This window comes from Tursiops truncatus, chromosome 15 (genome assembly GCF_011762595.2).
Source record: "Tursiops truncatus isolate mTurTru1 chromosome 15, mTurTru1.mat.Y, whole genome shotgun sequence".
Taxonomy (NCBI): domain Eukaryota; kingdom Metazoa; phylum Chordata; class Mammalia; order Artiodactyla; family Delphinidae; genus Tursiops; species Tursiops truncatus.
This window is the reverse complement of record NC_047048.1, coordinates 13,313,838-13,326,709: the sequence shown is the minus strand read 5'-3', so window position 1 is coordinate 13,326,709 and position 12,872 is coordinate 13,313,838. Positions and strand designations below refer to the sequence as shown.

The following is a 12,872-nucleotide window of genomic DNA, read 5'->3' as shown; positions in this document are numbered from 1 at the left end:
GTTTTCCGCATCCCTACTAAGTGCTAAGTACTCATTAGTCACGGGGGTTACAGTAGAAAAAACCACAGGCCTGGCTTCATAAAGCATATAGACTAGTAGCTGATACAGAACGGTAAGGAAAGGCTCTTCCACGGGAGAACCAGGTCGAATGTCTAGCAGTGGTTTGGCCACATGGCTCATGGGATCTCAGTTCCCCGACCAAGGATTCACACTGGGCCCTCAGCAGTGAGAGTGCGGGGTCCTAACCACTGGACTGCCAGGGAATTCCCTTGCAGTGGTTCCTAATATAAGCCCTGTGGATAATAAGCAGGTGGCTTCCAGGCATCTCACAAATGCATGAAATTACATGTGAAGTTCTGTTCACTCATACATGCTCAGCAGTGAGGTGATTACGGCTTTCATTAGATTATCGAAGAGGTCCTCGACTCAGAAAAGTTTAAACTCCACTGGTCTAATGATAGGTTGTTGACGCGACATTAGAGATGATGTCACTTTGGAGAAAAATCGGGGCTTAAGACATAGGTTGAGAGCCTTCTCTGCACAGAGGTGAGAGCGGGGTCAGCACTTCCCAGAGTCTTTGACTTAAGAGTCTGGGCAGCAGAGGACTGTGATACACAACAGAGGCGGCAGGGGATCTCTGATGGCTTAACTCAAGCTCCAGGAAGTCCAGCCATGTTTCTTCCACGGCTTTGAGTGACACTTTCCCCAAACCCCTCAGCCCCACCATAATGCCACAGACCGCAGGTGCCACAGCTCCCAGCATGAGAACCAAGGACTAAGGCTGTCCTTGGGAATGACCGAGGTCTTCATGGAGCAAGTGTAGAGCACAGACCAAATTCTGGGGGTCCGGCTGGTCAAATCCACTCTAGAAACACGTTTGGCCCTCATAGTTTTGAAGAAGAGGGATTTATTGCCGGTATTTAGAAGTCAGGAGATTTCACAAAATGATCTGAATTCGTGTCTTTTCTTAAAAGTCTGAGGACTTGACAACGCCGGCCCTCTGTGCTCCCGTCACCATCACGGGGGGCTGGCAGCAGCTGGCCCCTTGGGCGGGGCATGTGTTCTTCAGTCCCCACTGCCACCCCTCACACTTGGCTCTCCCCTCTTTAACGGCACCTGTCTACTCTCAATGCCTGAACCTCTGGTGTAGACAGAGAAGAGCAGAGGAAAAACCTTGGGAAATAGCTGTTTACCAAACAGGAAGAAAAAAGCGTTACAAAGGAAGAAAGAGAAAAAGAAGTAAAACAGAAAGGATATACATTCCCTTAAGGCAACATCTCCTATATCGTATGGCCTACTGGGAAGACTCAGTAGTTAAAGATTCATCCAATCTAATGTCATCTGGATGGTGAAAGAGTTCTCTTCATCCTACCCTTTACCAGAACAATCATTCCTTTTAAAATACTGAGATCACAAGGAGGAGGGGGAACCATCACATCCTGACATTTAAGAAAGAGCATTGTTGGGACTTCCCTGGTGGCGCAGAGGTTAAGAATCCGCCTGCCAATGCAGGGGACACGGGTTCAAGCCCTGGTCCGGGAAGATCCCACGTGCTGCAGAGTAACTAAGCCCGTGTGCCACAACTACTGAGCCTGTGCTCTAGAGCCCATGAGCCACAACTACTGAGCCCACGTGCCACAACTACTGAAGCCCGCGCGCCTAGAGCCCGTGCTCCGCAACAAGAGAAGCCACCGCAATGAGAAGCCCATGCACCGCAACAAAGAGTAGCCCCACTCACCACAACTAGAGAAAGTCCACGTGCAGCAGTGAAGACCCAACGCAGCCAAAAATAAATAAATAAATTTATAAAAAATAAATAAAATAAAATGGTTAATTAAAAAAAAGGGTATTGTATCTGCTTAATAACATCAGAAGGGCCATAAAAAGTCCTTCCTACCATTAAATATCTCCATCAACTATTAACAAATTAAGCATTGCATAAGTTATGATACATTAAAAAGGGATCATCTGATTCTGTTGTGTACATCAGAGATATTATTGACTCATGATCACGACTCCATTTTCTTCAGTCCTTTTAAAATGCGTATTACTCCTCTGTTAACGTGACCTAAAGTACCCGCTCAGTTTTCGCCTAGTGCCTCACATACTCGGGGATAGCTCTGTGTTCCGGGCGTCCCAAAGCACTGCACTGTATCCATTCCTTTTCCTCTGTCCCTAACACCACTGTTACACTTTCACTCCCTTACCCGTCATGGCTGGAGGTCAGCCTCCCTGTGTGTCAGGGATGAAGCAGTGCTTGGACAAAAATACGAAACTCACCGTCAAGCCATCGCTTCAAGATCTGAAGGCCACGGGGTCTTTAAGCACACCCCATTAATTCTGTGTTAATCGTGGTACAATACACATAACATAAAATGCACTGTCTTAGCCATTTTTACATGTACACTTCAGTAGCGTTAAGTACATCTGCAGGACTGTGCGACCAAACTCCAGAAGTCTTTTCATCTTGCACAACTGAACCTCTACACCATTAAATAATAATTCCCCATTCCTCCCTTCTCCCCAGCCCCTGGAAACCACCATTCTACTCCCTGTCTCTGTGAACTTGGCTATTCTAGCCACTTCATGTGGTATCTGTCTTTGGTGACTGCCTTATTTCACTTGGTGTAATGTCCCCGAGGCTCATCCATGTCGTAGCATGAGTCAAATTTTCTTTCTTTTTCTTAAGGCTGAATAATATTTCATTGTATGTACATGTCACATTTTGTTTCTCCATTCATCTGTTGATGGACATTTGGGTTACCTCCACCTTTTGGCTATCGTGAATAATGCTGCTGTGAATACGGGTGTACAAACCAACATTTCTCTGAGACCCTGCTTTCGACTCTTTGGGGTATATACCCATAGGCAGCATCGCTGGACCATATGGTAATTCTATTTTTAATTTTTTAGGAACTGTCATACTGTTTTCCATAGCAGCTGTACCACTTTATATTCCCACCAGCAATGCTCAAGGATTCCAATTTCTCCACATTCTTGCCAACACCTGTTATTTTGCTTGTTTTTATACAGTAGCCATCCTCATGGGTGTCATCGCAACCATTACATTTTAAATATCTCTGCAGGTTACGCTTTGGTTCTCAGATAACACCTTGGTGATGAGTCTATATTATTATTTGCAGAAATCTGAGAGCACAGCCCTGCAGCAGTACACGAAGACACTGAACATCTAGGCTGGGCTGGGAACTGAGCCACGAGACAGCTCCAGCTGAGCAAGTTATTAGCCCAAGATTACCTTCTTTGTTGCATAAATTTGCCCGTGAGTGGCTCTACCCTAATGCAATCTGTCAGCTTTCAATTTGTGCCAGAAAATAAGAGAATACGCAACGGGGCGGTGGGGGGGGGGGTCTGTCCATCTCAAAATCCTCCTCTGGTTGATTAAAAATTTATAAACTGAGAAAGAACTGTATGGGTACTTGCAAAAAGTCCTCACTCCTGTTCCACAACTTCCCCCTTTATACCGACAAACACTGTCCTAAAACGAGGGCAAAGTAAGATGGCCCCTTCCACCTCTTCTAACGTGGAACCACGAAGATACTAAGCCAGTTTTGACCCTCACGTAGGACTCACAGAAAGTATTGAACTGTAACTCGGGTATCATCTTCGCTGAAAGTCAAAGCGTTTGTTGTCGGCTGAACAATATTCCCCATCCACCCCCCACCCCCCCAAAACCCACATCCTAACCTCTGGAAACGGCAAATGTTACCTTATCTGGAAAAAAGGACTTCACAGATATGATGAAGTAAAGGATCTTGAGAAGAGGGAGACTATCGTGGGTTATTCATGTGGACCCCAAATGCCATCACAAAGGCCCTTATGGGAGGGAGGCAGGAACGTCGAGGAAAGAAGGCAGCCACGTGATGAAGGAAGCAGGGGGAGAAAGGGAGGGGATGTAGCCGTGAGCGGAGGAATGAGAACAGCCTCCCGGAGCTGGAACGGGCAAGGAAATGGATTCTCCCCTCCAGCCTCCAGAAGGACCCAGCCCTGTAGACACCCCGCGTTCAGCTCTCTAAGGCTCACTTCAGATCACTGCAGTACCTTTAGAAAGTAAGAGAGTAAATGTCTGTGCTTTAAGTCCCTGAATTGGTGGTCATTTGTCACAGAGGCCACAGGAAACGAATACGAATCAAAATCCACCTACTTCATTCCCCATCCTTTGTATTTGAGCTTCCCAACTGGTACAACACGAGGGATCTATCTCCTCGCCTCCAGGGATGCTGGGTGGGGCCTGGGGCAAAAATCCTACAGAGCTGCCCGAAGGCCCTGGGCTACCCCAGCTACCATAGAAATACTGTCCTTCTCTACGTGCTCCCGCGTCACAGCGACTGTGAAGCATGCAAGTATGAAAAAGTCCCAGGAATTCATACCTTTCAAACGTCAACACTTAAAAGCACCTGAACACAGTTCAACAGGTACGAGGAAGAATAAAAAAAAAGTGTGAGCCATCCTATCAATTTCCATCCTTCAGGACTGCTGTTTGATAAGCTGCACTGGAGAATTTTTAGCGAAAGAAGCAAAATGCAGCGTCCTCTCTCAGCAAGAAAACTTCAGTGGAAAGACACCCCAAATTCCTAAAGCAGCTATTTCCACACTGCAGCTCCATCCTCAAGTGGTCCCTTCCAGCCTCCCTCCCTCCCCCCTCTCCCCGGGTGGGTGGGGTCCTCTCTCCCCTGGGATCTGGGGACAAAAAAGCCACTGGAGCGCGTGCTTGGCACAGACCTGATGGGAAGGGAAGGGTCTCCGGCGTCCCACCAGTCTTTCGGGGGGCTGATGTACATGCACCACAGCTCCCAGCTGTACCCGTGGGCCGAGTTCTCATACCGCTGCACCTCGAAGGTGTCCTGTTTGATGTTGTCGATGGACGGGAGGATCACCCGCTTCCGGTTCTCCTGTATCCGCGAGAGAACTGGCTCGGCCCTGAAACAGAGAAGCAGAAATAAAATCTTTCACCTGTGGCTCACCCACACCTCCACCGGCCCAGACCCCAAGACCACAGACAATGAATAGAAGCGTCGTAGCTAAAGGCTGGGCAGGCTGGAACTCAGAGGGAAACTGGGCTCCCAAGTGGCTGCTCCAACTGGATCAGGGGGATTTTTTTTTTTTTTTTTTTTTTTTGTGGTACACGGGCCTCTCACCGCTGTGGCCTGTCCCGTTGCGGAGCACAGGCTCCGGACGCGCAGGCTCAGCGGCCACGGCTCACGGGCCCAGCCGCTCCGCGGCATGTGGGATCTTCCCGGACCGGGGCACGGACCCGTGTCCCCTGCATCGACAGGCGGACTCTCAACCACTGCGCCACCAGGGAAGCCCTGGATCAGGTGGCTTTAAAGGAGCCCTGTGACGTGCAGCTCACGCCCTCACCCCTGTGGGGTTCCCACAGTGCTGCCTGCGTTGGCATGAGAGGCCTGAAGCAGGGACTCAGAACACGAGGGTTTCTGCCCCAGAAAGTATGGTCTGTCTTTTATACCAACAGTGTCTAAGCCAAAGCTTAGACAGATACGAGGAAGAATAAAAAATTGTGAGCCGTCCTATCAAGGCCCTCCTGATAAGGTTTGCATCTCCCTACAGTTTTGTACAGTGTTTTCGGTTTCCCCTCAGGCACTGGCCGATGCCTCTGGTTTTTTGTTTTCTGCTGGAGCTGAATTGCCTTTTCCCCAAATAGGTCACTTCTGCCCTTGATGGCCTGGTTTCAATAAGCCTTTCACTAGCTTCTTTGTGCGTGTGCCTATTTCAGTTGTTTTAATTGATTATTTAATTGATTTCTTAAAAGGGATCTAATTGGATGGGTTAGGGATGGCAGGCAGGAACTAACTGAATGCAAGGACAGGCAGGATCCTGCCTCTCAGCTTGCCCGCCCGCTCAGGGCTACAGCAGGCGACAGGCAGGGACCTGGCTCCGGGTTTAAGGTGTAGCCCTGCCAGCCTAGGAGGAAGCAGATGGTCAGGCACCCCTGCCAGAGTGCGTCTCTGACGTAGACGTAGGAAGGGATCATTTCCCGTATTCGAGAACGAAAAGATGGCTCTCATAAACCAGGGCATTAATCTCCCTGCTTAGAACAGGGCGCAGGCTTTGGAAAGGAATCAAGTGAAAATCTCATTCCTCTGCATTATTTCGAAGAATAATGAGAACGCTCGGCCTCCATTCCATCTCTTTTCATCTGCACCTACTGAATTACCTGTTGGCACATCTCGTGTTTCTATTTAAAACGAGCAATAAAATATACCCTGGGCCATTTACTGCCTCCGATACTTTTGCACACACCTTAGAGACGGATAACCAAATGGGACTGACTTTCCCTGGTTTCTAGACCTGCTTCAGAGCTCCGCCCCCTCCAAGTCCTCACTCTTGTTGTTCTCCTCCAGGAATGCCCTTGTGCCCAGGCAGGAAATCTAGCCACCCACACAAGCTTCTCTAATCAAGTGCCACCTCTTCCAGGAAGCCTGCCTTTATTTCCCCCAGTAGAAGACTCTCTCCATCCTCTCAACTCTTAGAGCATCTTCTCCATCATATTCAAGTCACCCTGATAACACGCTGTCTTTGCTGATCTTTGAACACACGTTTTTCTTCCTTATAAGCTCATGACAGCAGATGTTTATCAAGCACTTACTACTTGCCAGGCACCATTCCCAACATTCTGTATGAGCTGACCAATATAAATCTGGCAACAATCACAGGAGGCAAATACTATGATCACCATTTTACACATGAGGAAACTGAGGCCCACGGAGGTTATGCCCCAGCCCACACAGCCAGCTGGAGGTAGAACCAGGTTTCTAACCCGGATGGTCTGGCTTTAGGCCCAACCCCTAAGCTCCACAGCCTCCTTGGATGGGCCACCCTTCCCCTAGGCTGGTCTGGTGCCCTGCAGGTAGAAGCATTCAGCTCGGCCGTCACTGTGTGGGGGAAGTTACTGAGTGTCGGGCAGAAGACCTTGGTTCAAATCGTGCTTCTGAAGCTGAGGAGTTCCGTCTCCCAGTCTGTGACAGAGCGTACAACTGTTCCCAGCGGTTTGCTCCCCTGCCTCGGGACAACCCGCTGATGACCCCGAGGCCTGCGGTGTTTCCCTGCTGAGGGGCACGCTCTCCCTCAACCCCAATTAACGTTTAGCTTGGACATGTGACCTACTTTGGCCAACAGAAGGTGTGACCATGTCACATCTGAGCAGAAACTGTTATCCTTTTCCCTGAGCTACAAAAGTGGTACATCCTAGGCAGGGGTGCTCCTTGGGTCCTGGGACGCAGAGGCCGTATGGAGCAGAGCCACAGACAGACAACCCGCAGCGGATCTGCCACGTGGACAGGACGGAGATCGTTACTGCAGTGTGACCTAGTGAGAGTTGTGACACACTGTCTCTCTGCCATGAGGACATACATCCCTCTGTTGGAAGTCTGGAAAATGAGTCTGAAGGGCTAAGACTGGATCACAGACATCAGTCAAAATTAGACTATAGGCTCCTGGAGGGCGGATACCAAATCTCACCAGATTCTGAACCCCAGCTGAGTGACCAACTGTCCTCTTCGCCCAAGACCGTTCTGATTTTACTACTGAAAGTCTTGCATTTTGGGAAATCCCTCAGCACTGGGCAAACCCGACCAGGCAGTCACCTAAATCACAGCCTAGAGCGGTCTTTGGGACATGGTCTCATCACCCAGCAAATATTTGTCAGTTAGTTTAAGTGAAAGATATTGAATGTCTGAGCCGGGAACGTGGAGGTCAAAACGGAGAGGAAAAGGTAGACGTGAGAAACAGAGGAAAAACCAGCTAAAGCTGGAGGTGGCTTGGAGGAGTAACACGATGGGGAGAGAAGAATCAAGTGATGGGGACATGGGTGGTACCACCAGTTTTGACAGGAAAGAAATGAGGAGGGAATGATATGGAGGAAAAGGTGAGACAGGGCAAGGCTGAGGCTCCAATGGAACATTCAAGGGCTTCTGTTCAGAAGGCTTCTAGCTCAAGGGTTCCCAAACCTGAGTGAGCAGCGGAGTCCCCTGGTGGGGGGGCTGGTTAAAGCAGCTTACTGGGCCCCATCCCCAGAGCTTCTGATGTCATAGGTCTGGGTGGAGCCCAAGAATCTGCATTTCTAACAAGTTCCCAGGTGATGCTGACACTGCTGGTCTGGGGACCACACTTTGAGAATGATTATGAGAGATAAACAGTGGTGAGGCTCAGAGGAGGTCAGGGCTGCACAGCTACAGCTGTGTGTATCAGGGTCTGATGGTGGCAGAAAAAGCAAGGAAGAAAACTGGGGTCTGAGATGGCAACAGATGCCCGTGTGCAAGTGAAAGGACCAGTAGTAACGGTGACCCCACGTTCCAAACCTTTGTGTGGTCATGTGCATGACCATCCTTTTCTCTGGCCATTAAAAGGATTCTAAAGTTTGTTTCAAATGAAGAATAGACATTTTAAGGCGTAATTAGTGATGGGATATTGGCTCTTCAAATATGGTACCGTGAACTTATTCAAGATGGTATCATTGAGTGTAAATAAACATTATTAATGAAATTAAATACTGCTTCTTACTAATTAAGCAATCCTGGCATAGGGGTTTAACCTCTGACTTGATTTATCATTGGTTAGTTAGAAATAATCATATAACTGTAAAGCTCTAACCTAATTTTAACATGATCATTGACTGATTTGGGCATTTTTTTTTTCTTTGGTACGCGGGCCTCTCACTGTTGTGGCCTCTTCCGTTGCGGAGCACAGGCTCCGGACGCGCAGGCTCAGCGGCCATGGCTCACGGGCCCAGCCACTCCGCGGCATGTGGGATCCTCCCGGACCGGGGCACGAACCCGCGTCCCCTGCATCGGCAGGCGGACTCTCAACCACTGCGCCACCAGGGAAGCCCCGATTTGGGCATTTTTGACGCTTCACTCTCTTACATCCAAAATCTACTCCCTGTATGCCCATCGATTTCTCTCATATTCTTTTCACCTGGAGAAACATGAGGGGCCACATCGGCAGAGAGAAACCCTTCCCTTCCTCCAAATGCTGTTAAAAATGATCCCAGAATTTTTTTTTTTTTTTTTTGGCCACACGACATGCGGGATCCTAGTTCCCCAACCAGGGATCATGCCCTCACCCCTTGCATTGGAAGAGCGGAGTCTTAACCACTGGACTGCCAGGGAAGTCACGATCCCATAAATTCTGGGAAGCTTTGCCTGAGTAGGTAAAACTATAACTGAATCTCTTGTTTTCAACAGTCAACCATCCTCCCCGGAAATGGAAACGAGCAAAGTAGCAAGAGATTCTCCATTCTCGCCAGCGCCCCAGAGGAAACGGCCAGAGTGGCCCACCTCCCAGACTCCAGCCCCGCTGACCATGCTGCAAATCCCGAGCGCTTCTAGCCTTCAGCTTGAGACCTACCAGCCAGCGGTGAACTCCACGTGGGCATCAAAGAAGCCGGTGACCTGGCCGGTGGCCACCTTCCAACCCTCGATGCGAGCTCGGATCAGGCCCTCTCTTTTTCGATTTCTCACCACCTTCACCAGCCCGGGGTAGCGTTTGTGGACATACTCCTCCAAAGGGGCCTTCAGCTCCTCTACAAATGACAAAACACAGGAAGGTCCGTAAACGTGTCAAATGTGCATCCAACCCACTGGGAGGCCGACAGATCTTCAGTTAGTCCAGAGATTGCAGAAAATTTTGCATGTTAGTCATTTTAGTAGAAAAGTCAACTTGGTCCCAGTGATTCAGGAGACATCTCTGACTGATGTCCTTCGGGGTTTCTTTCTGACCCTCCCTCCTTCCTTGGCCAGCATTCCTGTGCCCCCACTGTCCCCTGGGTCTTGTTTATCAACTTGATATGGGTTTTTCCATCTGCACATATGCTGGTTCTCACAGAATGTGTTCTGGGAGGTCCAGACCCAGAGTCACACCCTAGATGCAACATTAACAGGGTTTGGTCACAGGATGTGAAAGAAATCCTTGCTCAGCAGTAGAAACGCTACCTTGATGGTGAAAGAAGGCCATCAGGGCTTGAACACTCCCTCCTGCCACCAGCAGGTGGTACAAAGTGCGTGATCTATATGATCTAATTTAATCCTTACGGCCACCCTAGGTGGTTGCTAGATTAATCCCATTAATTAACTAGATGAATTCCACACTGCAAATTAAGAACAGTCTTAGGGAGACTAACCTGTCCCAAGGTCACAACCTAGGAACAGAAGAGCTGAAACATGGGTCACATGTGTCTAATTCCACAGACGTAAAGGGATACCTTTGCGTACTTGAGAATCACTGTCTCATCACAAGGAAAAAAACATTATTTTTCATTTTTTTATATCTATATGAGATGAGGATATTAACTAAACCGACTGTGGTAATCACTTCACAGTATATGTCAGTCAATCATTATGCTGCACCCCCTAAACTTAGGCAGTGCTGTATGTCAATTACATCTCAGTAAAAATGGGGGAAAACCAGCAGGTGTCGAAGGATGGACAGGGAAGGGTTGACAGAGAGAGGATTCTGAGATATGCACACTCCAAGGATGCGCCCTCGGAGAGCCTCAGGGGTCCAGAAGCAGCCCAGCTGACTCAGATGTGAGTGGTCCACAGACGATACCTTTGGAGACATCGTCACCTCTGACCTTGCTCTAGAAAAACCCACAGGCTGTATTTACAGACATTGTGCAGACCCCTCACTTCCTAGTTATACACAGCAATGTCTGGCAAATTAAAGCCATATACCTGCAGCACATATCGAGGCTGCCCTCTCTAGGTCACGGCTGTTGTCCCTGGGAACGATGCAGCCATGTGACCCAGGAACAAGTACAGAAAATGGGGGGTTTAGATGGATGGGAGTGAAAGAGCCCCCAGGGGTACAGAGACATGACGTAGTTCCTGTCAGCTAAAGGCATGGATGGTGGGGGAACAGGAGTGTCATGGGCTGAATTGTGTAACCCCCCCCAAATTCATCTGTTAAAGCCCTAATACCCAGTAACTCAGAATGTGACCATATTTGGATATAGGGCCTTTAAAGAGATGATTAAGTTAAAATGAGGTCCTTAGGGTAGGTCTTAATCCAATCTGAGCAGTGTCCTTAAGAAGAAGAGATTTGAACACACACACAGCCCCCAGGAGCACGCACACAGAGGAAGGACCATACAAGGACACAGGGAGATGGTGGCCGACGGCAAAGCAAGAACAGAGGCCTCAGGAAAAACCAACCCTGCCAACACCTTGATCTTGGACTTCCAGCCTCCAGAAAAGTGAGAAAATAAATTTTGTTGTTTAAGTCACCCAGTCTGTGGTACTTTGCTATAGCAGCCCTAGCAAACTAATACAGGGAGGAATTAGTTTGGAAAGGAGAAAAAAATAGAACCTGGGTGGAGAAGGGGCAGAAACTCTAAGGAGGCACAAGGTGGTCGGGTGTTCATACTGGACTCAGACTGCCTTGGGTTCAGAACGCTGTGCTACCTTTTACTACCTGAGTGACCCTGGGCAATTTAGCCAGTCAACGTGTGCCTCAGTTCCCTCATCTACCGAAGGGGGATGGTAATACAGTCATCCCTCAGTATTTGCAGGTTCCAGGACCCCCAGGGATACCAAATCCGCAGATGTTCAAGTCCCTTACAGTTGGTCATCTGTACCTGCAGGCTTCACATCCAGGGATACTGAGGGCTGACAGCAATAGTATGGACACCACAGGGTTGTGGTGAGGATTACAGATGTTCATAAATTCAAGAATGCTCAGAATTATCCCTGGCACAGTGTAAATGCTCAACACGGAGTAGCTGATATTAGTAATTAACTTCCCTCTTTCCCTCAATATAAGTTTAGGGCAAAGCAGCCCAGGGAGCCTGAGGAAGCCATGTCCAAGATGGAGAAATAGGCCTGTAAACCAGAACTCTGGTTCTCAAACTGGAGGCCACCAACAGCGTCAACTGGAGGGGCTGAAATGGACTGCTGGGTCCCTCGCCCACAGAGTTCATTTTCAGAAGGTCTAGGCTGGGGCACCCATGCTCTGGGTATGGGGAACCACACTTTGAGAACCACTGAGTTTGAATGTTTGGCAGGTAGCATTACACCCTCAGTAAGTTATCTATTGCTTGTCTTTTTGCCCGGTTTGCTATCATCTTTGCCATCATCCCAGAGCCGGTGAGGGGCCTGGTGCAGAAGCCAGGCTGTGGGGACCGTCGAATTCTTCACTCAGCCAGGTACATGGGACTGGGGTGACCCAAAGAATTTTCAGCTTTTAGAGACCATCTCCTGACTGAAGGTTGGCTGCATTTGCCCGTCTGTTCATTAAATTTCTTGGAACAAGAATGCTAGCAAGAAGGCTGGACGGGCCGTGCTTGCTTGGTTTTTCATTTACTCCCCTCGAGTGCTGGGTGGGTGGGCAGGCAATGAGGGACACACCATGGAAGGCAATGGACTGGTCAACGGACCCACAGAATAATACGGTGGGAATCCTGCTCACCCTCTAGGGTTGGCCTGGGATGGCAGGAATCTCAAGAATCTCTGTGAGTTCAGGGAGAACGTTCTGGACGCTGAGTGCCAGGTGCCACGACAGGGACCTGCAGGCATGGTTGACCTTCACCTCCAGGCGACCTGGGACCCTGAGGTGCTCTGCCCTGTAACTGGAAATCAGGTCCCAGCCATGCCGGTCACCATGTCTAAATATCAAGGGCTCTCCACCTTTGTTCAGCGGTTGTGACTGAGCCTTCAGAGGAGAGAGATAAACAGGCATTTACAAGTTTGGCAAAAAAGAGTGAGGTTTGCTACCACTGCCCTTCAACATCTCCAGGCTAGTGGGATATGAATATTAAAGTGCTTTGAAAAGTTTAAAGGGATAAAAGGATAATGCCTCATCATTTGGTACTAGCCTACGGTTGCTAAGAATAAATAAGA

The 12,872-nt window shown here is 48.9% G+C and overlaps 1 protein-coding gene across 3 annotated transcripts in view; it reads right to left on the bottom strand.

Annotated features, from left to right (window-relative positions):
• Positions 1 to 12,872, bottom strand: part of GALNT17 (polypeptide N-acetylgalactosaminyltransferase 17) — a 443,347-nt gene that overhangs the window by 187,115 nt on the left and 243,360 nt on the right. For all 3 annotated transcript variants that reach the window (XM_073792034.1, XM_033839681.2, XM_073792035.1), the window contains 2 exons: positions 9,385 to 9,559; positions 4,741 to 4,938 (listed from right to left, as the gene is read on the bottom strand). In XM_073792034.1, the coding sequence (XP_073648135.1) occupies positions 4,741 to 4,938; positions 9,385 to 9,559 (373 nt within the window). The remainder of the gene's footprint in view (positions 1 to 4,740; positions 4,939 to 9,384; positions 9,560 to 12,872) is intronic.